The 27,210-nt window shown below is 43.0% G+C and overlaps 1 protein-coding gene across 1 annotated transcript; it reads left to right on the plus strand.

Annotated features, from left to right (window-relative positions):
- Positions 1 to 26,907, plus strand: FAM83E (family with sequence similarity 83 member E; the record flags this gene model as incomplete). The annotated part of the gene is made up of 5 exons (XM_083376413.1): positions 1 to 459; positions 1,768 to 1,935; positions 3,735 to 3,859; positions 19,544 to 20,156; positions 26,668 to 26,907. 5 exons carry the CDS (start codon positions 1 to 3, stop codon positions 26,905 to 26,907), a joined length of 1,605 nt encoding a protein of 534 aa, XP_083232539.1.
- Between the last annotated feature and the right edge of the window lie 303 nt (positions 26,908 to 27,210).

Below are 27,210 nucleotides of genomic sequence, written 5' to 3' on the forward strand. Positions count from 1 at the left end.
ATGGCTGGATCCCAGATTCGCTGCCTGGAGAGCGAAGAGCCATACATTAAAGTAACTGAATCAAATCCTGAATTTTATTATTGTGAACGTCAGCGGTTGGCCCTTGAAGCTCTACTTGCCAATGGTGAGGAAGCCTTCAATCAGTGCCTCTCCCGTGAAAAGCTGCGCCCCTTTCTGTCAGAGGGTGAACTGCAGGAATTAAAGGCTGCAGCAACGGCAGAAGAATTTCAGGCTCCCCCTTCAGGTGGAGTAGGGACGTACAGCTTTGGAACAAAGGGATCTAGTCTCAGCTATTGGCCTCAGCGTTCAGATGATCCACCCCCAGATCTGGAGCTAGGATGGCCAGACCATGGGGCTTGGAAAGGAATTACCCGAGCGGAGGTCTATACCCATCCACCAGGAGAAGGAGCGCCCCATATCAAGGAATTGGTACGCAGCTGTATCCAACAAGCCCACAAGGTATGAAGGAAAGGTAACATTGAGCATTTTCCTCCTTGAGATTAAAAAAAAGTGAGAAAATATGTGGAGAGTTTCAACAAGGCTATTCTGCAAAAAATGGGACATTCCCAGAACTGAGACATTTCCATATTATTGCCACACAAAAATCTTTACCAAATTGTCTTTCCTTTCAAAAAGGCAAAGCATTGTCAATTTCCATGTGCTTTGTAAGTCAGGATATCAGTAAAAGAATAATTTAGAGATATAAAATATGTTGTTGTTTGAAGATACTGTGGTACATCATGTCTGGTAGTACACCATGATAGTATATCACATCTGCCAATTCCAATTTGGAAAAGTATAAATATTAGCATCTTTTAATGTACTGATCGGTTAACTGGTCTGCCTTCTGATTAATTAAAACTACATTTAATAGTTTAGTCTGGCTAGTAAAAAACTGCAACCATAATGTACAGGTGGTCCTTGAGTTATGACTGTCATAGAGCCTATAACAGTTGTACCTTATCTAGAAAAGTCAATTAGAAAAATATCTGTTCTCAGTTATTCATGTCATAGTTGTCCCAAAGGTGTTTCTTCAAAAGGCAATTGGACTTTCTTTGTTTTCCTTGAAGACATTTTCTTTCTCATCCAAGAAGCTTCTTCAATTCGGACGGAGTCAGAATTGAAGAAGTTTCTTGGATGAGAAGCGAAATGTCTTCAAAGAAACGGAACTGCCCCTGACCTTCGTTCATTTCGCCGGGACCTAAAAACCTGGCTCTTTGAGCTATCTGGCCTGGACTGAGGGGTTTTAATGATTTTAAATTGTGATTTTAATTTTTGGGGGCTAGACTTAATTTAATTTTATTTTAATTTTACATTGTATTGTTTTTAAATTTTGCCTTGTAAACCGCCCTGAGTCCTTCGGGAGTAGGGCGGTATATAAACCGAATTAATAAATAAATAATAAAATCAAAGAAGGCCCAGTTGCCTTTGGAAAAAGCACCTTTGGGTCAATTAGAAAAAGAATATTCTTTTAGAGCGAAACCAAAGTCCAAACCCAAAAATGTCCGAGCCCACACAATGAGATATGAATCCAATAAAGTATGTGTGCCATGGATGTTGGCAAAGGGGGCTCATCAAATCAAATTAAGGTGTTGGAAGCAAAAGTATTGACTTTTTTTTTTAAACCTTCTCTATCAATATCCTGATGTTCATATAATTTTGCAAACTGGATTCAGCTCACTTTACTGTTATTTTAAGGAGATATAATTTGGAAAGCAAGACTGCAAACCTTTTGCTGGTCTCATAAGCAAACTATTTCTTTTCTAGGTGATTGCTATAGTCATGGACATTTTCACAGATCCTGATATTCTCTTAGATCTGTACGATGCAGCAATTAGGCGGCGGGTACCTGTTTATCTTGTGCTCAACCAGCAGCATCTTCGCTCCTTCCTCTCCATGGCTCAGAAAACTTGCCTTAATGTCCGTCACACAGAGGTGAATAGGGGAATGTTTCCATTTCTAAACCCCAAAGAGCAGGATTTTAGCACCAGCTGACTTTACTTAATTATCATTTGGTTTGCTTTTAAACACCCTTTCCCCCAATACACACACACTAATGTTGGCATTTGCTGAACATAGGATCAAGATTTTTGTCAATGGAATCTTCAGAATTAATTTTATTGAGCAAATAGATTGAAACACTGAGTGGGGATTTTTGGCCAGAACAGGTGGTGGTGGGCGTTGAAAATGGGACTGTCATTATCTTCATCAAAATCCTAGCTGTAACTCCCTTTACTTTCAAATGCAAAGCACACCTGTTCACATTGGATTTGCAAAGCTTGTTAGTTTTTGGCGTTTTTTCCCCCCAAACATTGGCTAGATAATATATCAAGCAATGGTTAAGACCCAAAAGTACAAGTAGTTCTCGACTTACAACCACAACAGAGCCCAAAATTTCTGTTGCTAAGTGAGACATTTTACGACCATTCTTCCTACAGTTGTTAACTGAACCACTGCAGTTGTTAAATTAATATCATAATTCTTAAGTGAATCTGGCTTTCCCGTTGACTTTGTCAGAAGGTTGCAAAAGGAGATCAACATGACCTTGGGACACAACTGTCATAAATATGAGTCAATTGCCAAGCATCTGAATTTTGATCATGTGATCATGAGGATGTTGCAACAGTCGTAAGTGTGAAAAGTGGTCATGATATGAGTCACTTTTTTCAGTGCCATTGTACCTTTGAATGGTCACTCAATGAAGTTTGTAAATTGAGGACTACCCATGTTGGAGAAGACTCAGATTCCAAATCCTGGCCTAGCTACAAAACTTACTAGGTAGCCTTTGTGAAATCTACCTCACCAAGTTATGTGCTAATAAAAAAGATGAAGGACCTGATCACACCAAGATTATTGAATCTGCCCACCCAGTGAGATCTAGTATGAAGAGTTTATTAAAGGTCTCACATTAGAGGGAATGACATAATTTTGCTTTACTGGTCATAAGCCAGTCAGAGTCCTTGAAAATGGCAATTATTTGGCATATAGGCCAAATAAAGTCTCGAATACCTTGGAAAAAAGGTGGGCATGCAAGTAGAATAAAACAAATCCAATTTGTACATTTTAATTGTAAATATGTGGTGTATGCCATTGGGGTACCTTCTTGTATCTCAGCCAATAGAAAATATAGTTGATTTTTTTTTAAAAGGTACCATATTTTTTTTCCCAGGCCAAACAATTCAAGATTATTGAGCTGAAATGCTCAACCTTTTGGGTATGTGTGCCAATATTTTTCAGTGGTGGCATTGAACTAATTTGAGATCCTTTGAAATGTGGCTTGGGGTATCAAAAGGTCCTCAGAATCTTTAATTGTGGCCTTTGTACAGTGTTTTGATACTGGGTCAATCAGTTGGAGCAGCTTTCCAAAAGGTGCTGCTGTTTTCTAGATAAGCTGAGTTGGTCAGTGACATTTCTTCTAGATCAGTGTTTTTAGATCATTGGTTAGAAATCTTATAAATGGCCTTGCTGGTTCTGGCCTGTATGCAGAGCTTTTTTTTTTCATAGAACGCTCAGAACGGAGTTCCGGCACCTTTTTTGGATGGAACCTTGTCAGGTAGGCAAGGTGGGTTGTATGACACTTGTGAGTTCCGGCACCTTTTTGTTTTACAAAAAAAGCACTGCCCGTATGTATGTATGTATGTATGTATGTATGTATGTATATGTGTGTTTGCATGTGCGTGTATAGATACATACATACATACACAGGCCTTTTTTGTTACTTTTCTCTTGCATAGAACCTGCGAGTCAGAACTCTTCATGGCTGCTCATTCCAAAGCAGAAGCCAGAAACAGATCACAGGAGCCCTGAAGGAGAAATTTCTGCTGGTTGATGGAGAAATTGCAATCACTGGCAGCTATAGGTAAGAGCTCTTCCTTGCTTTTCTGTGCAATAAATGAAGGTGTTGTAGATCCTGGATTCCAGAAAGCAGCAAAATCAGGAATAGTTTACGGCTGCAAAGTCTGCAAACCGCCTCTCTAGGGATGTCGGGTTTTGATCAAGGAACAGCCCTGTGCCCTTAAGAGTATTTGAAATCAGCAAGTGAAGCTTTTCTCCACATGAATCCGATCACTCATTAAGCTCTGCATAATATTCTGCTCTCTTGGGAAGGTATATGACTCTCAATTAACAGGCAGCTTAATTTGGTAACTTTCCAAAGTTTCTCAATATCCAAAGTAAGTTTACCGCTTCATCGCAAGGCAAATTGAAGGGGATTCATTACAGGACAGCAGAGATGCAAATGGAGATATGTGGGATAGAAAGAAATGATAATTCAAAAGGAGCTATGCTCTCATGGGGTGTTCGTGCCGAATGGCTATATTTTCCCAAAGAGGATTCCTTGGGTTGGTTGATCCATGCAGATAACTCTGGGAATCTCCTTGCTTTCAGGCTTGGATAAGCATGAGATATTTTAAATTCTGGTGGCTACCATGAAGATAGTTATGGTCATGAAACCAAAGGGGAAATTGATGCTCTTCATGCTATGGGAGAGTAAATTATAATGGAAAATAACAGATTTGGGACAGAACACATACTATTAACCAAAGACATAGCTAACCTCCCTCTTCAATCTCCATCACTTCTGCTCAGCCTTTGGTTATATTCTCCGCATCCTAACTCCTAGTATCAACCCAGTGAAGGGACTGTTCACATGGCACTGTGTTTGGGGTTAGATAATGTCAGAATGGTGCACCAAGGTTTATTAGAATAGGAGTAAGGAGATTGTACCTCTCTAGATGTTAGATTCCTGGAGTCATGGGAGTAAGAATTCAGCCACATCTGAAGGTGCAGAGGTTCACCAGCCTTTCTCTAAATGTCAGGACCCACCCCAATCCACGTCTTAGGAAAACAAAAACTCTTGGAGTCAGTTCTAGTCCAAAAGGAATTTTTACTAGGACATGCTTGGTTGTGGAAATACAAGACAGGACTTGGTATTGTTTTACAAATTGAAACTTTATAAAGAGTTCCCGGTTCAACCCCCCTGCCCTCAACCCCATTTGGTCAGCCCCCCATCATTTTACTTCGTGTCATCCCTTTCGTGGGAAAAAGGGAACTTCGAATCTTTATGGTTATTGCCTTCTTCCTTTACAGATTCAAATGGGGACACAGGCCAGATGCCTTCTTCCCTAACCCCCCCCTTTTGTTCCCCCAGTTCAAAAGGTTTCCCTTGGTCTTTGAAATAACCTAAGGCAGGCTGAATCCACATGCGCTCCTCCTTCCTCGGGAGATGGCAGAATCCATGGGGGGGAGGATAATGTTTTAAACATACATTTATGAATGTGATATAAATGGATTCTGACACTAAAGCAGGGGTGTCAAACTGCTGGCCCCCAGGCCGGTTTCATCATACCAAAGCTGTGCCCACCCCATTCCCAGCAATGCAAAACGAGTCGCGATACGTCGCGAGATGTCATGTGACGAGTTTGACACCCGTGCTCTAAAGTGTTGGCTCAAATAAAAAGACACCTGTTTTCCATTCTCAGTGGAATCTTAGTTTTTTAAAAAACATTATATAATTGGATTTACCCACATTTCTCATGGGAAGATACTCTTATATAACTTTCTGTATGTTATTTCTTCTCACTATGACTTTGGGATGTTAAAGTTTTTGGAGACAGGGAGATAACATTGAGAATACCATAAAAAGGTAAAGGTAAAGGTTCCCCCGCACATGCGTGCTAGTCGTTTCCGACTCTAGGGGCTGGTGCTCATCTCCGTTTCAAAGCCGAAGAGCCAGCGTTTGTCCGAGGACGTCTCCGTGGTCATGTGGCCGGCATGACTAGACGCCAAAGGCGCACAGAACGCTGTTACCTTCCCACCGTAGTGGTCCCTATTTTTCTACTTGCACTTTTATGTGCTTTCGAACTGCTAGGTTGGCAGAAGCTGGGACGAGTAACAGGCGCTCACTCTGTTACGCGGCACTCGGGATTCGACCTGCCAAACTGCCGACCTTCTGATCGACAAGCTCAGCGTCCTAACCCACTGAGCCACCGCGTCCCTTTCGAGAATACCATAGAAATATCTTAATACGTCACAGTGTATGAATGGGCAGAAAAGAAATATATAAAGAAATGGACCAGCCAGATGCCCATGTTAATGTGCTTTTCCCTATTCCCTGCGTCATCAGAAAAATATTCCAGCCTAAATTGCACTATCCAATGGCTGAGCCTCATCCTGCTTCAGGAACGAGAGGAGCAAGTGTGGCTGTCTTTATCTTTTTAATACAAGGCAAATTCAGACAGTATCAATTAGATATCAATGGGCAGGTCTTCTTTGCAGAAGGCAGGTGCCCATTCCTTCTTGCAGTCCAAGCCGAAAACTCATCCAAAGCAATGCCCCTGTGACTAGGGAAAGTGTGCCCACAGTAGCTACAAGTGGCCAATAGTAGATCCCAGCTCCAATTGTGTCAACCACCACATTGTTGATGAAATATCCTAAATTGTGTCCATGGTAAAATTAAAAAGAGGAAAACCATTATTTTGAAACTGGAAGAACTGAGATGATCTTAAGGTCTCTTGGCTGAGTTCTGGGGAAGAGACCAGGGCAATATCAGGGCATCTTTGTGCCATGGCTAGGGGCTGCTGGATGACCTTGGAGAGGGTTGTGGAACATCAAGATATGTAATCAAGGATTAGTTATGGAGGAGGAGGGGGGGGGATTAGTGAACACTGTAAATGCTAAACAGCCCTAGGATGCTTGAAATAAGTTTTCAAACAGAAGTTTTTCACCCCATCAGCCTGGAGGGAGAAACAACCATCAGGACTGAACAGTCAAAAGATATTAAAGAAGGTACAGGAGAAAAGAGAAGGTACAAGATAATTCACGAAATTTCAGAGCTGAGGTAGCATGATTACCATGGGTTCATTAGTGGCCACCTCCCTCCTAGTAACTTTAAGCATCTTCCTAATATCGCCCAGCCATCCTTGAAGTGATTTTAAAAAAAGCTCATTACCATTATTTTGTTCGAACAGTTGAGTGTCTGTATAGATCAAGATTTTTCAACCTTGGCAACTTCACAATGTCTAACTATAGTTTCCAGGATTAAAGTTACCAGGGTTAAAAAACAAAGGCACACTAATATACCGTAGTTGCTTGCTAGTGGAAAGGGGACCTGTAATAAATAACAGTACATTCAAATATTGGCAAGTGGGCTCCAATGTTATTTTTCGATAAGAATCGCCCAGATGGGTCAGGGGTACGCAAGAGGATGGTTTGGTCTGTCTTTTGGTTTTGCCTCTGCCACTGAGCCTCCGAAACCTTGAATTAGGTACGCACGCACGCACACACCCCCACACCCACAGGAGTGATTATCTCTCATTCTGTTTCCACGCTGGAAGCTCTGCTACTGATCTGCCTGTTCTCCATAACTACTCACAGTGATGTCTGCCAAGTTGAGTGACAGATTATTTTGTCACTTTCCCAAAAGGCAGAATCTCTCTCTGCCTTTAATGAGATGCGTAATGGGGTAAGAAATACAGGAAGTTATGCTTTTGACAGCAGGGTATTCGAGAAAACGCGGCCTGCCTTCCATTTCAGTCTGCCTTACACACATTAGGTGCCTCTGGGTGTGCCAAAAAAAGGGGGGAGGGGGGAAGGGGATGAGGATCCATATGTGAGCTTAAAGCTCTGCTGTTTTAATCGAAGGCCTGCCTTCACTGGGGATTCATACAAGTCCTGGAGGAAGAAAAGTTTAACTGGTTTTGATGCAACTGGAGAGGCCTTTCCTGGTTCACTTTTCAGTTGTCCGCGGGAGAAATTAGACGATTGACGAGTGATGCGAGATCGAATTTGAGTCAGTCACCGGGATCAAAGATTTACTTTCCCGAGCTTTTGGACTCATGCTGGAGCCGATCTTCAGGGAATTTCTGTCTACTGAAACATGTTCTTTGGGCTGGTCTGTGAGTCGTGTTTATGTGGTGCCTTCCTATTGGCTGATTGGTGTGTGGATGGCTGGCAGTTGGCTGCCAAGGCCTCGTCTTCTAAGTACCGTATTTGATGAGCTGGTGGTAAATCAGCACTCCTGTTAACTGACAAGGGGCCCGTTTCCCAGGCTTCAATCTTTGTACCTGCACGGCCAACGATCTTACTAGGTGTGAAATTAAATGAGTGTCCTTGTTCGTTGCAATGTGAGGCTATCAATAATTTCGGGTCTCCTCATCTGACCACTCGCTTGTGTTCTTGCAATCAGAAGAGTAAATCTCTGGTCCCGGTGACTGGCCCAAATTTGATCTTGCGTCATTATCCTGGGACACGTATATTTGCCTTCCTTCATGATTGGTCAGTGAAGATGGGTAAAGAATTGGAGAGAACTCTCTGCTAAATGGATCATGACCTACGGAAAACCCCTTACGAGATTCAGCCAAGTTATCCTGAAGTCAGTCATTTCTTCAAGTTTCAGGAAATCCAGCTTCTCTTCCCAATTTCCCGTCCATATTCTTCTTCTTGAGATCTCAAATACTACCAGCTCCAAGAATTCAGAAATTGTCTGTTCATTCTTCTTTTCATCCTCCACCCACCAGGAGATTTCATCCAATCTTTTGCCTATGAGAATAGTAGTATACTTTGCGCTGCTCCTTCGTTATATGATATCACATAATTTGACATCACTCCTCTGTGACGTCACCGGGTGGCCTTATTCCTGGGTCTCCAAATACGGTAGCTTTTGACACCCATTGTGATGTCATTGCTTAAGCAGTTATCACATTCTAGGAGGCTGTTGCCAGACATTCATTCTACTTTTTCAGCAGGTTAGAGTAGAAAGGCTGAAGGCTATGTAGCAAGAGGAGCAAAGAGCCAAGAGCTGGGATCCAGTTTTGTAGCTTAAAATAAGAAGTCAACTTCAAGAAAGACCAGCTGACATTAACTCTCTGGGAAGTTCCCATAGATCAGCCAGAAATTGTCTTCTGTATCTGGTAGGTTTTATAAATCGCTACTGGAGGCTAGCCAAGGAGTGAAGTGGAAACCTACCTGAATTTCTGGAACCAGAGAGTCCATAAGTCTAATTTCTCTCCTAAGAAATAAAAACAAACACCACCCTTTGGGAAGTGCGGATCAAGGCACCCTGGTTTACTTCTAAAGCCAAACATCTTCTATGGATTAGATGCAATTACATACTGAGCAATAGTACCAGACCTTCCAGATATAAGCAACTGAGATTCAGAATATTAGAGAAGAGATGAGTTATACTGCAGTCTCTTGTTGAAGGCCTAGGAAGAGAAGCTGTAAAAAAAAAACCAGAAACATAATAAGTACCATCAACTGAATATTTTTTCCTTTGGACATTTTGATTGAAAGCTGGAAAAGTTGATCTGTTTTTGAAGTCTCTGAAGCCACAACCCTTCGAAAGCTGGTGAGGACACGCCAGCATTACAAAAAGGAGATCAGTTGGTACCTTTCTGGACCACTCTTAAAGTGAGAAAGAGTCCACACTGCAGAAGCACCACCTCCCCTGCGTTGTGATGAAGTGTTCTTTGCAGCTTAGCCTGGTGTGCGTCTTGGTTTGCTTGCCGACTTCCACTTTCTCCAAAGACTGCATCTTTTGTGAAATTACTTCCTCAACAATATGTCCTGGCCTCAGGATGAGCTGCGCTGAAGACGAAGACTGCTTTGTGGGCGAAGGGGTGGCCTTGGGGGTTTCAGACATCATGAACAAGGGGTGTACCCGCTCCATCAACTGTGGCAAAGAGCAACCTGTTGCCCACATGGGTGTCACCTACAGCTTGGTCACCAACTGTTGTAAAGGGCATTTGTGCAATGGGGCTCAGTCCCTGAGACGCCTTTCCCTTTTCCTTCAGTTTGCCCTCATCAGCCTCCTGATGAGGTTCCTCTGATTTTAAAAAAAACATTTCAAGCAATAAAATAATCAGGATATTTTTGGAAAGTTAAGTCCTTGCGTTTGTGGTGTGAAAAATGTGGTTACATGACCAGCTGCCATTGGAACTTTAGAACTCATAAATACCTTTTGGGGGGGAGGTTTGTTGTAACTATGGTGGGTCATAAGTCAAGGACTACCTGTAATTGCATTTATGTCACAGCTTTTTTTTTACAGTTGTGGGTTTAGGTAGCAATGCTATGGTCGTATGGAGGAGGAGGAGGAGGAGGAGGAGAAAGGAAAAACTGTGGATATCTATTGCTCTTCACTTCTAACCTGGCCTCTAACCAGTTAGTGGAAAATCCACTGGTAAAGGGTGGGCTAGGAGTTTGAAACTGCCATTTTCCAGTCACGTGACTGCATTTTGGGCACTTGGCAGCCAGCTTGCTGTGTCCCCCAGGACCAATGGTTCTATTGTCTATATGTGTTCAAATATATACTTATAGGCCTCCAGCACCGGAATACCTCTTTATGGACCATCCAACATTGGAGCTTTCAGGAATAACAGAATAACACAGTTGGAAGGGACCTTGGAGGTCTTCTAGTCCAACCCCCTGCTCAAGCAGGAGACCCTATATCATTTCAGACAAGTGATTGTCTAATTTCTTTTTAAAAAAAAAAAACCTCCAGTGATGGAGCACCCACAACTTCCGAAGGCAAGCCGCTGGTCAATTGTTCTATTACCTAAGAAGATTTATGTTTATAGGTGGGTTTGCTGTACTGAGGCAAATGGCACATTCAAGAAACTAAAAGAAAACCCTGAAATACTCTGGTGACAACACAATTCATTCAGAATATGTAGATTCCATGTTTACAGCCAGGTCCTTTGAGTCCATTAACACATCACATTTTGTTCCCTGTGGTGGTGGCAGCAGATTGCTGTGTGGAACACTGCCACCCTGCTGTCTCCCAAGTTTAGGCACAATTTCTCCTCGTTGCTTTTTGATGGCAGTGAATCATACGGACCAGCTTGCAATAATCCCAGTGCTCTGCTTCCTCAAATTTGGGGCATGAATTTCTCCTGTGGTCACTCAGCTTGTGCATTTACTCCTCTACAGATTCAGATTAAGGGCTTGAACTTCTTCACAGGGACTCTGGCTTTGGTGAAGGTTTGGTTAAGTTGTGTGCATTTTGGTAAAAGGAAAACGTTCTATCTTAAATTAGGAATTTGGAGTAGAAACTGTGCATAATTTGAATTGCTTTAGATACAAAAGGCAGCTGCGGAATATAGCATATTTGCCTTAAATTATTTATTCTCCACTTCTAATTATTCTCAGTAGCAACAACTTCCTGTCTTTTCATTGCTGTTCCCTGAATCTTTTCATCTGGATGCACCAATAACTGAATATGGAACTATAGAATCTTAGAATCATAGGGTGAAAAGGGATCTTGAAGGTCTTCTAATCCAACCCCTGCTTGAGCATGTAGAACAGTGATCGCCGGTTTCCTCAATTCAGTTCTGTGCAGTGGTGGGATTCAAACCGGTTCTCTGTGTGGATGCCGCTTCTGGAAGACCATTCTGGGCCTGGGCAACAAAAAATTAGCTACCGGTTCTGCCAAAGTGGTGTAAACTGGCTGAATCCCACCACTGGTTCTGTGTGATCTAATTCAGGGGAAGGTTTTTATTTATTTTTTGAAGAAGAATGAAATTATTTAATCATGATGACAGTCCATTAAAAGGAAGGGGTATTTTAATTTTATTAGGATTACCCACAGACAGGGACATCGCCATTTCAGCTTCCTTACCAATGGGAGGTACGGTAAACGAGTCCTTCGGGAGAGGGGCGGTATATAAATCCAAATAATAAAATAAATAGAATTTGCCCATATATAGATCCAGACAATATCAGAGATATATCAGAGAACTGGTTCTATAGGTGGCTTCACAGAGTTGGACAATAACCTTCAATAAGCTCCCCCACAATTACTTCACAACAACCTCCTTGATTGCACAAATCAGCCATGTTTGACTGGTTTGGAAGGCCATGAATCACCTTCTGATCTGTAAATAGTTCTGCAGCTTAGTCAATTAATTTTCAACTCAGGTCTTGCTCCAGAAGATATGCTGCAAAGCGGTCGCAGTGTTTCCTCTGGAGCTACAGAGAGGTCAATTCTCAGTGCTGGGGAAATGCCCTTCCTTCCTCCCTTTTCCTAGCACCCTGCTGCCATCCTCCCCATCTTGAGAGAGGCTCTGCCACATACCCCATTCATTGGCATTTTGGTTTCTTTTTTTCAATGTTGGTGAAATGGGTGTGGCAAAATTGAGAAGAAGGGTGGGGAAGGGGGTAAAAAAAGCAGGGGCCTTCAAACCTGGCCCTTTTATGACCTGTGGACTTCAACTCCCAGAATTCCTCAATCAGGCACGCTGGCTGAGGAATTCTGGGAGTTGAAGTCCACAGGTCATAAAAGGGCCAAGTTTGAAGACCCCTGGGGTAAAGTCTTGTTGCCATTTCATAAGCCCTTCTCACGGCCACTGTCAGGCTTCAAAAACCAAGAAAGACGGGTTGAGGTTCTCAAAGCAGTTTCCTTTATTGTTCCTCACCTAAAGACACAAATCTTATCAAACTACAGCAGACTACTCGCACCATAAAACATAGTTTGGTCTAGTGGTTGAGGCTTCAGGCTAGAAACCAGGAGACTGTGAGTTCTAGTTCCGCCTTAGGCATGAAAGCTGGCTGAGTGACTTTAGGCCGGTCACTCTATCTCAGCCCAGCTCACTGCAAAGGGTTGTTGTTGTGAGGAAAATAGGAGGAAGGCATAGATTTGTCACCTTGAGTTATTTATAAAAATAATAAAAGGATATAAATAAAATATTATGGGAACTATTAGAGAGGAGCTGTCTTCGCCCTCTTTCTCCCACACAAATTATGTAAACTGTGATGTCTCTTGCTCCTCTAGCATTCTGGGAATCCAGCTTTTTTTTTTTAATCAACATCAGGCAGAGAAAACATTGTATAATACGGTTGAGACAACACCAGTGAGAATCTTTGCAGGGAGCCAAAACACTTTAAAATGATGCGGTATATCTGTGGAAATATCAAGGTTCTCCTAACAAGATCTAATCAGGAAATCAAAACCATTCTCTTCCTAGCAGAAATTTTGTTCTGAAATACAAAAGTCAGTTGGAGTAGTGAATGTGCAATTAGCCATGCCTTCCCTTGGAATTCTGTGTATACGATTGTTACTTCCTCTGAAATAAACTTTACATCGGCACATCCAGCTCATTATTTCCAGTAATTGCTGAAATAAGAATTTCTCACTATATCTTTGCTCTGTAATGTAGGCCTTTCTAGTGGTAAAAATTCTTCCCGGCATGATTTGGGCTTTCACAACGTGAATAAAATATTATGGTGGTTTTTAAACTGCAAGCAAGTGATTCCAAAGCCTTCTTATTTTTTCTTAGAGCTTTTAAAGAGGGGGACACTATGGCAATAGACATGGGAAATCAGTACGAAAACTAGCAAAACAGGATTGCTATCTGTCTATTAATCTTGAGAAATTTCCTTTAAAAAAACCACTTCCTCTAACTAAATGTATCTGTGTCAAAAGAAATGCTCAACGAACAGAAATAAAATACTCAAGAATAGGTTATGTTTAGCCCGGAGAGCTGAAGATTAAACAACAGCGGGGGACACGTCAGCTTTTTTTTCAAGCATCTGAAGGACTATCCCATAAAATGAAACAAGTAGCCACGTTCACATCACACTTATCAAGTCAAAGACCTAAGATGTCATCCGGGGTGTCTGCAGCTAGAGTCAAAAAAGTCAAGATGGTGCTTTGCTTATATAGGACGGGGTTTTCGCTTGTATAGTTGAGGCTGCCGTTGTGATTTTTTTTTTAAAAAAAAAATCCTTTCTGCAGATACCCTTGAATTTCATCCAAACGTAGTAGCCCATTTGTTTCTGAGTTAAGATTGAGAGCAACCCCCTCTAAAATATGCAAGATTAATTGCTGAGTGACTCACCTAGTTCTGTTTTTGAGCCTCTGGCAGAGACAGAAGGCTAAAGTGAACCCATAAAATGAAGATTTTCCAGTTGTGGCAGCTCAATTTTTTTTGTTGTTTTAGGTTGTTGTTTTTTTTAAGGGCAAAACAGACTTTCCGTTCTTTTATCCCTATTGATTCTTTCTCCATCTGCCCAATACAATATATCTGTGGGAATTTTGTCTTTTTCCCCCTCCCTTTTCCTAAAATGTTTTGGGGGGAAAAAGTGCAATCAGCTGAAAACATGATTGTGATAGTGGCCAAGATGGCTGCTCCTGATATCGCCAGGTCAACGCTTGGTTCATCTGGCACTGCAACATTGCGTCAAAAAGCCAAAGTGCGTTTTTGTTTTTGGTCATTGTGGAGATCAGGATTAAGAGTGTAAGAACATAGGCAGTGCCTTACTGCAGAGGTCCCCAACCTTTTGGGCACCAGGGACCAGTTCTGTGGAGAAAGGTTTTTCCATGGACTGGAAAGTGCGTGGTTCTGTGTGCTGCCTGCATCCCGCAGATGTGACTTTGCTTGTTTGTGCGGACCGGTTGCTGGCATGCTGTGGACCGGTACTGGACGACGGACCGGGGGTTGTGGACCCCTGCCTTACTGGATTGGACCCTTTGCCCTCTACTCCAGCAGTCAGTTCTCACAGCAGCCAACCAGCTGCACAAAGAAGTCCAGACTAGACTCTCTCAGCAGATGGCCTTCAAGGCTAAATCTCCACTGATCGTCAATGATTGAGGCTATTAGTTATAAGCAATAAACAGAAGTCAGGTAATAGATTTTGGCTGAACATTGGGAGAAATTCTTTTTTTTTATTGAAAAGTTTTATCATACATTTTATCTTTAACAATCCCCCCTACCCCTCCCCTATCCCTCCCTCCCTATCCCTCCCTCCCTACCCCTCCCCCCCCACTTCCCAGAGCTAAGTACAAGGTATAAAAAACCAAAAAAAAACCAATCATAAACATCCATATGCTAACAACCATAAACTCTAAAATCTATCTCTCTCTAGCTCATATAGGATAACTACAAACACTATTAATATAAGATATATAAAAAAGAGGAGAAAAAAGGGAGAAAAGAAAGGAAGAAAATTCTTTTCATGGTGAGAGCTGGTTGACAGTGACACTGCCTCCTTTATCAGGTAGCACTTACTGGTGGAATAAGTGTTATGGTTTGGCCATATGTGGCTTAATAATATGGCTACAGAAGCTTCTTGCCTTGTGGACTTTGTCTTGTGGGAGGTGATCACTAAGTCTAAAACTCATCCGATTCTATGAATTGAATCTGACTTAATCCACCCTACAATTCAGCAGTCCTCACTGCTTTCTGCTAATGCATCAGTAAATGTTGCATACCAGACTTGATTAACTAGGCCAGTTAAAAATTTAGAGTTGCATTTGCACTGCTGTTATCCTGGGGTGTTGTGTTTTTTTTTATCCTTTAGCTCAGGGGTATCAAACTGCCAGCCCAAGGGCCGGATGCATCATAGCGAAACCACACCCAGCCCATTGCCGGCAATGGCAAAAAAGTCGTGATACGTTACGTCACGACACGTCACGTGATGTTGTGAGTTTGACACCCCTGCTTTAGCTTGTAGATGAGGCCAGACTATCCGGATCATCTGTAGTTCAGTTTGTTGTTACCGTACAGGGCAAACCAAGAAATGGATGGATGCATTCTTCTTCTGCATATCTTAATGGATGCATTCACACAATACACTTAAGCTTAAGTGGAGAACCTTGATTGTAAACAGATTAACAGTAAAATGATAGGTCTATATCAGGATGTTTGCTTGACCTATCCCTCTCAGAGAATGCAAGATGAACTTTGCCAGATCCTGTTTCCCACAGGGGCAAATCTGATGCTTTGTGAACATTTGCCAGCATGGCAGCACAGTAACCCTTTCGAATTGTGGTCTCCAAGCAACTGGGGTTGAAAGGTTTATTTATTTATAGTTTATTTTTTAGAAGTATTTTTATACTCTTGCTTATTGCAAAGAATCTTGAAGTGGTTTATAAGTCCGTCAAATCTTAAGATTTTAAAATCAAAATTAAAAGCATTCCATTAATCGTTGCTAAGGAGAATTAACAGCCGGAGGATGCCAATTTTAAAAAGCGAGTTTTTAAAAGACTTCTAAAGCACATTAGTCTTAGGTCAGATGTATTGCAGAGGGAAGGCTACGCCAAAGGACAAGGTATACTGCCAAAGACCATGGAGGCTTCATTTAATTGTGCTTAATTTGAAAGACTGTATTTAAAAGCCATCTGGGGCAGGAATGTGCTAACTTGGTCCGTCGGATCTTTGTTCTGTTTTACTGGAATTCAGTGAGTGGTTGACCAGAGCCAAATGAAAAAAAGATGAGTTTATCTTGATCACAGGAATTTATTTTCAATGTTAAAACTGAGGTGAGCTCTAAGCCTTTGAAGACAAAAATCCATAAATCTTAATCGAAAGTAGTGCAGCATTACTACAAATGATGGCATACATCCTACAAATGAACTAAGTCTTGCATGCACAAAATTTCTTTGTCTTGTCTTGAATCTCCTGCTTAGTCATTCCACTGAGTGCTCTGGTGTGACTAGAGAAAAGAATCTCCTTATGAGGTACCATGCATAATTTGATAAATTTCCTGTCATACTCTCTTAATCATATTTTTTTCGTGCGTGCCTTTTCCATCTCTATATTTATCTCTTTGGGCAGCAATGATTTGGATAGGGCAAAACCAATCTAGATACAGGTAGTCCTCGACTTACAACCATTTGTTTAGCAATCGGTGGAGTTACAACAGCACTAAAAAAACGGTCGTTGCACTTAAACCCGCCAGTCACGTGTAGAAAATTTGGGCATTTTGTAACTGGCATATATTTAAGACAACTGTAGCATCTTAGCATCATGCGATGGCTATTTGCAACCTTCCCAGCCAGCTTCCAACTAGCAAAGTCAAAAGGGGAAGCCAGAGTTATTTAACAACTGCTTTATTCCCTTAACAAGTGCAGTGATTCATTTAACTGTGGCAAAAACAGTCATAAAAATTGGACGCAACTCACTTAACAGCCATCTCGCTAAGCCATGGAAATTCAGGTTCCAGTTGTGGCCATAAATCGAAGACTACCTGTACACTGGTTAAGGAGACAAGTCTTAGGGAAGCAGAGCTTGTTACTCGTCCCAGCTTCTGCCAACCTAGCAGTTCGAAAGCACATAAAAATGCAAGTAGAAAAATAGGGACCACTACGGTGGGAAGGTAACAGCGTTCCGTGCGCCTTTGGCGTCTAGTCATGCCGGCCACATGACCACGGAGATGTCCTCGGACAAACGCTGGCTCTTCGGCTTTGAAATGGAGATGAGCACCGGCCCCTAGAGTCGGAAACGACTAGCACGCATATGTGGGGGAACCTTTACCTTTACCTTTATCCTGGGTAACTAGTGACTTCAATTGGGTTTCAGAGAGAGTTTGGGGATTTTTCTTCTGGATATATGTGGTTGGCCAGGGTTTCTCAGCCTTAGTTACTTTAAGATGTGTGAACTTCAACTCCCAGAATTCTCCAGACAGCCATGCTGGGTTGAAGACCACACATCTTAAAGCGGCCAAGGTTGAGAAACACTGTGGTAGGCAATTTGACTAAGGCTTTGGTCTTTGCCCAAAATCCCGGTAAGTCTGTGACCAGGGCCTTGGATTCGATTACATCTCTTCTTGTTCGGTGATCAATGTGCCTATTTTTCTGAAGAGCTGTAGATGATAAAAACAGCAGAAGAAAGCTATTGGAGAAAGAGGAAGAGCAAATCCAACCAAGCAGATGTGAAAACCCCAACTCAACCCTGGCAAGGCCAAGTGGCTATGAATACTCGGTTTTTCTGGTGCCTGGGATTTCCATCCCTTCAGAGATGGTGTGCAGCTGGTGGTCTTTCTGAACTCACAGCCCCTGCTCCATGAACACGTAGCAGCTGTGGACAAATTCAGCTCGTGCACCAACTGTGCTCCTTCCTGAACTGGAAATCTCTTCTCACAATCTTTCACGCTTTGGTCACTTCACATGGGGACCACTGCAAAGTTGGGGCTACATTTGAAAGTTTCTCGGAAGCTAAGCTGCTAAGCTAAGCTAAGCTAATGCAGCAATCTCGACACTTATGAGGAATTTCTTTGTTATGTGAATTGTACTGATTACCATTGAGTGCAATCTAAGGTGCTAATTATCCCCTATAGAGTCCTTCGTGGCAAAGGGAATGGTTATTGAGGGACTGCCTATCTCCTGTCATGTCTGCCGGTCCTATAAAGGAGGGGTCCTCAACCCCTGGGCTGCAGCCTGTTGGGAACCGGGCCACCACAGTTGCGGCCGAGCGCACGAAGCTTCATTTGCACCCACGGGGGGGGGGATTTAGGTTGCGTGCACAAGACTATTCCCTCCCCCCCCCGCTGCTGACACCACTAAAGCCATCACCACTGCCACCGGTCCACAGAACCAAAAAGGTTGGGGACCCCTGCTATAAGGTCTAACTGAATGTTACATGGGAAAGACTTGGGAGGACTGGATCCAGAGATGCTGCCAAGGGAACTCTCAGATAAAAGACAGCATAGCCTGCAGATGACTAATGGGTAAGGCAAGAGGCTACGAAAAGACCCTAGTTTCTCTGGCTGTAAGGGAGACAGGGGAAGAATTGTACTTTCAGACTTAAGATTGTGTTAATAGTTTTAAATCAGGGGTCTTCAAACCCGGCCCTTTTATGACTTGTGGACTTCGACTCCCAGAATTCCTCAGCCAGCATGCCTGGCTGAGGAATTCTGGGAGTTGAAGTCCACAAGTCATAAAAGGGCCAAGTTTGAAGACTCCTGATTTAAATAATAAAAGTAGAATTTGCTCATCTAGTTGTGATTTCTGTCTGGCTTACCCTGCAAGGCTGACATCAATCTTGCTGAGAGTACAACTCTTGCCCTCACCTCATCTCCTACACAACCTGAGAAACTCTTTGAGCCTTTTGCCTTGCCTACTGCAGGTAGTCTTCAACTTACAATAACAACTGAGGCCAAAACTTCAGTTGCTAAGCAAGACAGTTCTTAAGTGTACTGTGCCACATTTTAGACCCTTTGGCCATCGTTAAACTGTAGTTGCTAAGTGAACCATGTGGTCATTCAGTGAATCTGGCTCCCCACCTCCACCCCCACTGACTTTGCTTTGTCAGAAGCAGGCCGGGAAGGTTACAAATGGTGATCTCATGACTCTGGGACAGGGCAACTGCCGTAAATGCATGCCCATTGCCAAGATCCCAAATTTTTATTGTGTGACCGTAGGGATGATGCAACGATTGTAACTGCGAGGATTGATCATAAGTCATTTTTTTCAGTGCTATTGTAACTTCAAGCAATCAGTCAACAAATGGTTATAAGTCAGGGATTTCCTGTACAGAGATGAGCGAAAAGGCTTCAATCAATGGTATATTCAAATTTCTGCCCATTTTTCTCTGGCTCACAAATAAAGAGGAGATGGGACTTTGATGGCATCTTCACGGCTGCCATCTTAACTTTTTTGACCACTCTGTAGAAACACATTTTCCAAGAATGGGCTTCTGGGCAGGGCCAGACAATGACTGAGAAGCATTCATGGCAAATAAAATTAAGCTTTTCTTGTATTTCCACGAGAAAGTTCAGAATCTGAAGTGACTAAGATACACAGCCAAAATTCTCTTTTTTCCCCCAACAGCTTCACCTGGACTGATGCTCGTTTGAACCGCCACCTGGTCACTCGCCTTACGGGAGAAGTGACCGAGGCATTTGACCAGGAATTTCGCACATTGTATGCGGCTTCCTGCCCCCTGCCAGCCCTAGAGATGCCCCCTCACCTCCAGCTTGCTTCTGTGGCCCCGCTACCTAGCACCAATGGGCCAGATGTGACCCCGTACAAAAGTGTGTTGGATGGGGTGCAGCTGTCCCACAGAATTGCAGAACGACGCTCGGTGGCCCCTCAACCCGTGGCCAAGAGCCGGGCAGGTGAGTGGGAACTTGTGTTAGCTTCGCCGGCTACTGCTGAAGAGCCCATGTTGCCTGCCTCTCCTCCCAAAGCATCTCTCCGAAATCGACTTGCAGCATGGCGGGGTGTGGACCATTCTGGAGGGGGGCAACAGGGATCTCCTGATGGGCCCACCGCTCTTAGCGATATCTACAGGAACGTCCAACGAAACCGACTCTCCACTGCCAAGACTACTGGGGCCCGCCCCAGTAAGTCCTTATGGGACCTCAGCCGCTTGAGCCAGCTGTCTGGGTCCAGCACAACAGGCTGGGGACGAAATGGCATAGACTCTGCTGAGGAAGCTAAAGTAAGTAATGCCGATTTCCCACCCCACCCCCCAAGGCTACAAATATGTTCACCAAATACTCTAGCCTGCAAGGAAGCAACCGCATTCAACCCTGTGCGCTTGCTCTGTCAGCTAAGTTTGACATTCAAAGTCTCTCAACCTTAGCAAATTTAATATGGGTGGACTTCAACTCCCCTAATTCTGGGAGTTGATGTCCACCCATATATTAAAGTTGCCAAGGTTGCAAAATACGGCTGTACTCGGCTTAAACCAGTATTTCTCAAACTTGAAAGCAAAGACATTGTGGACCTCAGTTCTGGGAGCTGAAGTCCAACAGGTCTCAAAATTGCTAAATTTGAGAAAAGCTTGGGTAGCATAAGCTCTGGTTAGACTAAGTGTTGCGTAAAGGAATGGCGGCTTGACAGCTCCCCTTGAGGGGTGAAGCCAGCAGGGGTGAAATGGATAGAATCCCGTTTCTTTCCACCTTCTCAGAGTGCAAACTGCCACCCGCTTCTGTTTTTTATTCTTTCCCTCTTGGGTGAAATCAGGGTGAGCCGTTGATACTGTCATTGTTTTTGAATCAGCAGAAGTGACAACTTGTCTTCCAACCGCTTTGGTGAGAATTGAGAAGTGGGAATGGAATGCCAGGGGACAATGGGGCTTAGTTGCCATACTGTGTCCCAAAGGCGCTTTTTCAAAAGGCAGCTGGTCTTTTTTGGAGGGTTTTTTTTCCTTGAAAACATTTCACTCCTCATCCAAGTATCTTCTTCTTCAGTTCTGAGTGAGAACTGTGGAAGCTTTTTGGAGGAGAAGCAAAACGTTTTCAGGGGGGGGAACCCCAAGAAAGTCCAGTTGTTTTCGAAAAGCACCTTTGGGACAACCACGATCTGGATGATTCAGAATCTCCATTAGACAATTATAAATACTGTGGAAACCTATCCTTTGCAGACCGGAAATCGTGGCTTTAACATGTTATATACACAGTGAATTATGATTTATAACCATACCTTAGTGAATACAGCGACGGTCTTAACTTCTTTTCACAAGCCAATGTAGTGAAATTGGGGGGGGGGCGGCGCGGGGGGAAATAATGCAAATGCTTTGATCAATCCAGTCCTAGGTTGAATTAACAGAGGGATAGAATAAAGATCACGTAAAGTATTAGTACCGCTTTATAAAGCCTTAGTAAGGCCACACCTGGAGTACTGGATCCAGTTTTGGTCACCACATGATAAAAAAAGATGTTGAGACTCTGGAAAGAGTGCAGAGAAGTACAACAAAGGTGATTAGGGGACTGGAGGTTAAAACTATGAAGAATGTTTGTAGGAATTGGGTATGGCTAGTCTAGAGCAGGGGTGTCAAACTCAATTTCATTGAGGGCCGCATCAGCATTGCGGTTGCCCTCAGGGGGCCGGGTGGGTATGGCCAGGGTGGGCATGGCCTAGTGTGTGGGCGTGGCTAGAGTGCGTATGGCCTACTGGGTGGGCATGGCCAGCTCTACATCGTTCGCATCAAAGGTGCCTATGGGGGCCCGGGCAGGAGTGGGACAGATCTGAGGGTCTCTGGCAGGAGGAGGGTCTCTGGGCCAGAGCCAAGGCAGTGGGGGCCGTTCCCTCACTGTTTCCAGGATGGCTTCGCGGGCCACATGAAACCACTTTGCGGGCCGGATCTGGCCCCCGGGTGTTGTGTTTGACATGTCTGGTCTAGAGAAAAGAAGGAGTAGGGTGACCTGATAGCAGTATTCTAGTATTTGAGGAGTGCCCAGAGAAGATGGGGTCAATCTATTCTCCAAAGCACCTGAAGGCAGAACAAGGAGCAATAGATGGAAACTAATGAAGGAGAGAACTGACCTAGGAGCTAAGGAGAAATTTCCTAACAGTGAGAACAATTAACCAGTGGAACAGCTTGTTTTCAGAAGTTGTGGGTCCTCCATCACTGGAGGAAGAGATTGGACAGCCATTTGTCCACAGATCCACGTTCTTCAAGTTACTTGGCAAATGTGATTGTTGTGTTGTTATCATATTGTTCACAAAATGATGCATGAATCAGAGAGAATTTCCAGAGAGAAATAAGGTTTACGCCACCCTCCCCCATTCTTCTTCCCATAAAGCACATTTGATTTTCGGCATATTCACTTCTCCTTCGCAGCTTAAACTCTCAACTCCCCAGGAATCCAAATATCTCTTGTAATTTAGGTTTCCATAGAAACCAATAATTTCAGCACTGTCTAATCCTGGTTTGTTCAGAAGGTCAAATGGAAGACCCTGAAAAGAGCAGTACCGTAATTATATTTTCTGGTTTTGCTTTCCCCATGAATTCTGGATGCGTATAGAAGAAAAAGCTTGGCTGTTTGTAAATTCCATCTGTGGTCGCACCAACATTCATTCGGTGCTTCTTCAGGCATTCCAGCTGCTGCAAAAACCAAATCTGGGGATGTTGTGTTGTCAGGAGTTTTGATTATTGTGAAAACCAAATTATCACTCTTCACTTCTCTCCCAAATCTTCGATACATAACAGGACCATATTTCCCCATTTTAATTACATGAATTAAAACTGCCAAATATGATTGGTGAATTTTAAATAGTATTATTACCTTAAAACACACAGAAAGAAAGCAACAGGAATGTTACTTTCTCAGTGATTATGTTTGCACCATATGCTAAGCCATGATCTCCATAATCATTATTTAATAAACTGGCTGGGTGTAGACAGTAGCTGAGCCAACCACATTTTAGCCTTGTACGTTGTGCGAACTACGCCAATCTGAAGATATTTTCATGCAGCTAAACCACCTCTACAAACTACCTCCCCCTCCCCATTTTTGTTCCTACCTCCTAATCAAGCTAAGCTAATTATTTAAAACTGGCAAGTGATTAGGTATTCTGATTTTAGAAGCACAGAATTTGGCATCTTTCCTGTAAGCACAGGGCTCAGATGAGAATAAATATTTAGCATCAATGGATCATTTTTCACGTATTCAACGTCCGTCCGATACCTACATATTATGTTGTTGTAGCTGAATATTACCCCTCTATAGAGGGGTATTTCTCAAACAATGAATAGTTTTCTAGGCCAGGGATTTTCAAACTGTATTACAAAAGGAAGGGAAGGGAAAGGGGAAGGGAGAAGAGGAGAGACAATTTTGGATCACTAGACCTTTGCCTTGACTGGAGTTTGGGGAAATTTTTAACAGGCTTTTACATATTGAAAAAGTTTGAAATGCTCTGCTATAGGCTGCCTGGGGAGACAAAATTGGACCTTTTCCAGCTCCTAGCCAAACTATAATCCAGCAGGAATAACAGTGTTTTAGACAGTGCCTTGAACAGCTAGCTAATATATAATAAAGTTATGATAATAATAAAGGTTAGCCCACTCTACAGATCTATAGGTCATTACTAACATTGTCTGCTTTTTGCCATTATTTGTGGGGCAGAGCAATTAAATCATGGGCGGGTTTGGGCGATGTTAAACATAGAAAACAATGTTGCTGTATTATACGCTGGCTTTTCTTAAGCTAGACATAATCTAGAAATGCAGAACGGGACAACTCGTCACGGCCATATTGCCACCGCCAACTCGCCAAGGCGCAACTCTGCAGCCATTTTGCCACAGTCAATCCACCATGGCCATCTCACAGCGGTCATATTGCTGTGGGACAACTCGCTGTGGGACAATCCCATGCGGGATTGCTCAATGCGATAAATGTTATCTGCCGCTGTTTCTTTGACATTATTTCCATTTAGTGGGGGATAATATTATCTGTCCAAGGCGAGTTGTTCTATGGCGAGTTGGCTATGGCAAGATGGCCACAGCAAGATGGTTACAGCAGGTTGGCCACAGCAAAATGTCCATGGCGAGATGGCCGTAGTGACTTGTCCTAAATCAGGGGTCTTCAAACCCGGCCCTTTTCTGACTTGTGGACTTCAACAGCGTGCCTGGCTGAGGAATTCTGGGAGTTGAAGTTCACAAGTCAGAAAAGGGCCAAGTTTGAAGATCCCTGTCCTAGACACTGCAGAAGTGGAGATTTAATTTACCATAATTCTTCAGCCACCATGGCCACAGAAAGAATTCTGGGAATTGTGGTCCACATATTTGAAAGATACCCAGGGTTGTGGGGATATTGTCCTATATATCCTTTATACAGAACCCTAACTGGGTTGATGTATGGTCTTACAACAAGATGGCATCTTTGTTTTCACCTTAGGTGTTGTGTGAACTGCTACAGTTGACTACAATTAGTCCTCAACTTACGACCACAATTCCTGTTATTAAGCAAGGCAGTTAATAATTTTACGACCTTTTTTGTCATGGTTTTTTTACGACCTTTTTTGCCAGGGTTGTTAAGTGAATCGCTGCCATTCTTAATGTAATCATGCGGGTCATTAAGCAAATCCAGCTTCTCCCATTGACTTTGCTTGTCATAAGCCAGCTAAGGAAAGTCACAAACGGCAATCACACAACCCTAGCTGCTTCCACTGTCATAAATAACATGCAAGATGCCCAGGGCTTGTGCGTGTGCGGATGTTGTAATGGTCGTAAGTATGAAGACTGGTTGTAAGTCACTTTTTTCAGTACTGTTGCAACTTCAAATTGTCCCTAAATGAATGGTTGCAAATCGAGGACTACTATATGACACTAAACTATTAGCCTAGCACACTGTGTAAAGCAAGCCACTGAAAGGGAAGGAAACAGCATAGGGATTAATTAGCCAGTATATGGAAACAACATGTGGATGTTATGTCTTTAGTACAGTGCTTCTCAACCACAGCAACTTTTAAGATGGGTGGACTTCAACTCCCATAATACCCCAGCCAATTCTGGGAGTTGAAGTCCACTCATCTTAAAGTTGCTGAGGTAGAAGAACTTTGCCTTAGTAACTACTACAATGAGCCCAATGGTGGTATTCAAAACTCCACAACTGAGTGCCTGTGCTAATTAAGGTAAGTAATTGCTCCAGCAACCACTCTGAGGGCCCAATTCTGAGAAGTGCCTACAGGAAAAAAAAAGATATCTGAGTAATATTTCCTTTCTCCAGCCTCCACCTTCAGCCAATAGATATAGGCAGCACAGCACCTTTGGTCAATATTGATCAAGGTGACACCCAGACTGAACCAGGAAAACCACAGAATGACAAAACTGAAGAGTTGTCAATTGCCCATGGTTTTTTTGAAGGTTGTGGGGTAGGCAGCCTTCACCTGGAGAGGATTTTTTAAAATCCCTTTGTGCCACAATGCAGCAATAATGAGCAAAGGGAAAGATCCTCCCCACCCCAACCCTAACACACACCCCACACCCCCACTGATCTGAAAGCCCAGCTCTATAAACCCACCAGATCTGTAAAAGCAAGTTGCTAAGATATACTTTGCACATGTTCAGGAGCTGTTCTCTCAGCTAGTATTGACATTTGATAACAATGCTGGGTTGCACCTGTGGTCAATGGGCTGCTGAGAATTTATCAGAATAACAAATCTATTATTAATAATCTATGGGAATAATCAATAGATAATCATTAGAATCTAATGGTTGATAAATTATGTTTTTAGTGGCAATAGTTAGGGGGAAGAACACAGAAGCACCCATGCTATTTTTCACTGCCATGCTTCTGACAATAGTGAGAATTTGAATTTGAATATTTGTCTAAATTTGGTTCACATTTACTCACTGAAGGTAGCCAGTTAGTTTAAGGTTTAGTCCAGGGGTCTTCAAACTTGGCCCTTCACAGTTATGACCATTGCTGCATCTTCATGGTCACACGCTCAGAATTTGGGCACTTGGCATGTATTTATGATGGTTGCAGCATCATGAGGTCACATGACCGCCATTTGCAACCTTCCCATCAGGCTTTTGACAAGCAAAGTCAGTGGGGGAATCCAGACTCAACGACTGCACGATTCACTTAACAATTGCAGTGACATGCTTAACAACCATGGCCAAAAGTCATAAAATCAGGTACAACAGTCACCTTGCTTAGAAACAGACATTTTGATCCCACTTGTGGTCATAGATTGTGTTGTGTAGTGGGTTCTGGAAAGCAGGAAGGACGCCGAGACGATGAGTACAGCATAGCAGCTCTTTATTTGGTGAAGGGACTGTACGGGGGAATAGGGGCTACCTGCACTCTTAAATATACCTGGCCAGGTACTCAACCAACCAATCAGTTTGAACCTCTGTTTCCCGCCGAAATGCTTCCCGCCAAAACAGTTACAGTTCAACGCCTCCTGGTGGTGACTCTTATACACAGCTTTAGGTGTTGCAATAAAGCTTAATACATAACAGGTTGAGGACTACCTGTATGTCACTTCAGCACAATTTACACAATCATGCAATAGTGTGTTATGAAAACCCAAAGAGAAGCCTATGGGTCACTGTTCCTCAACGCTGGCAACTTTAAGATGTGTAGATTTCTGGCTGGGGAATTCTGAGAGCTGAAATCCACACGTCTTAAAGTTGCCAAGGTTGAGAAACACAGCTACAAACATACATGTTGGTTTTAAGTCTGATAATGTTGTTTCTTTTCCTCACTTTTTCACAGAAATGGGGCTATCAAGATACGCCAGCAAAGGAGTTGATGAAACACCGAGGCTCTGGCCAAGTCCCAGAAGAACCGAGAATGCCTTTTCACATGGCCCATGGGCGCATGATTCCGGCCCCTGCTTACATACCCCTAGGAAGACTACAAGGACAACTATACCATAAGCCTCCCAATATAGGTCTTCCCAGGACTTGGGGACATCTGCCAAGGCCTCAGTACGGGCATCAGCCACGGTTCTGAATTATCTTTGAAGTTCTGAGACAATGAGGGGGGGAAGGGGGGGGAAGAGACATATCTGAGGTTAACCCAGATCCAGCTGGAAGTATTAGAGACAGATATGATTACTTCAACTGCAAGGAAGAATGAAAGCTGATTAGAGGCTGGAACTCCTAACATATTCTGCTATAGACTTTTTTTTTAAAAAACAACAACTAATGACCTTTCCCATGGTACCTTTGCAAAATTAGGCCCTGGACTTCCTGTTTATACGGTGACAAATGTTTGTGAATCAAGCAAGCTGATTTTTTTTTTTAACGGGGCGGG

The sequence above is a fragment of the Vipera ursinii genome (genome assembly GCF_947247035.1).
Source record: "Vipera ursinii genome assembly, chromosome: Z".
Classification (NCBI taxonomy): Eukaryota; Metazoa; Chordata; class Lepidosauria; order Squamata; family Viperidae; genus Vipera; species Vipera ursinii.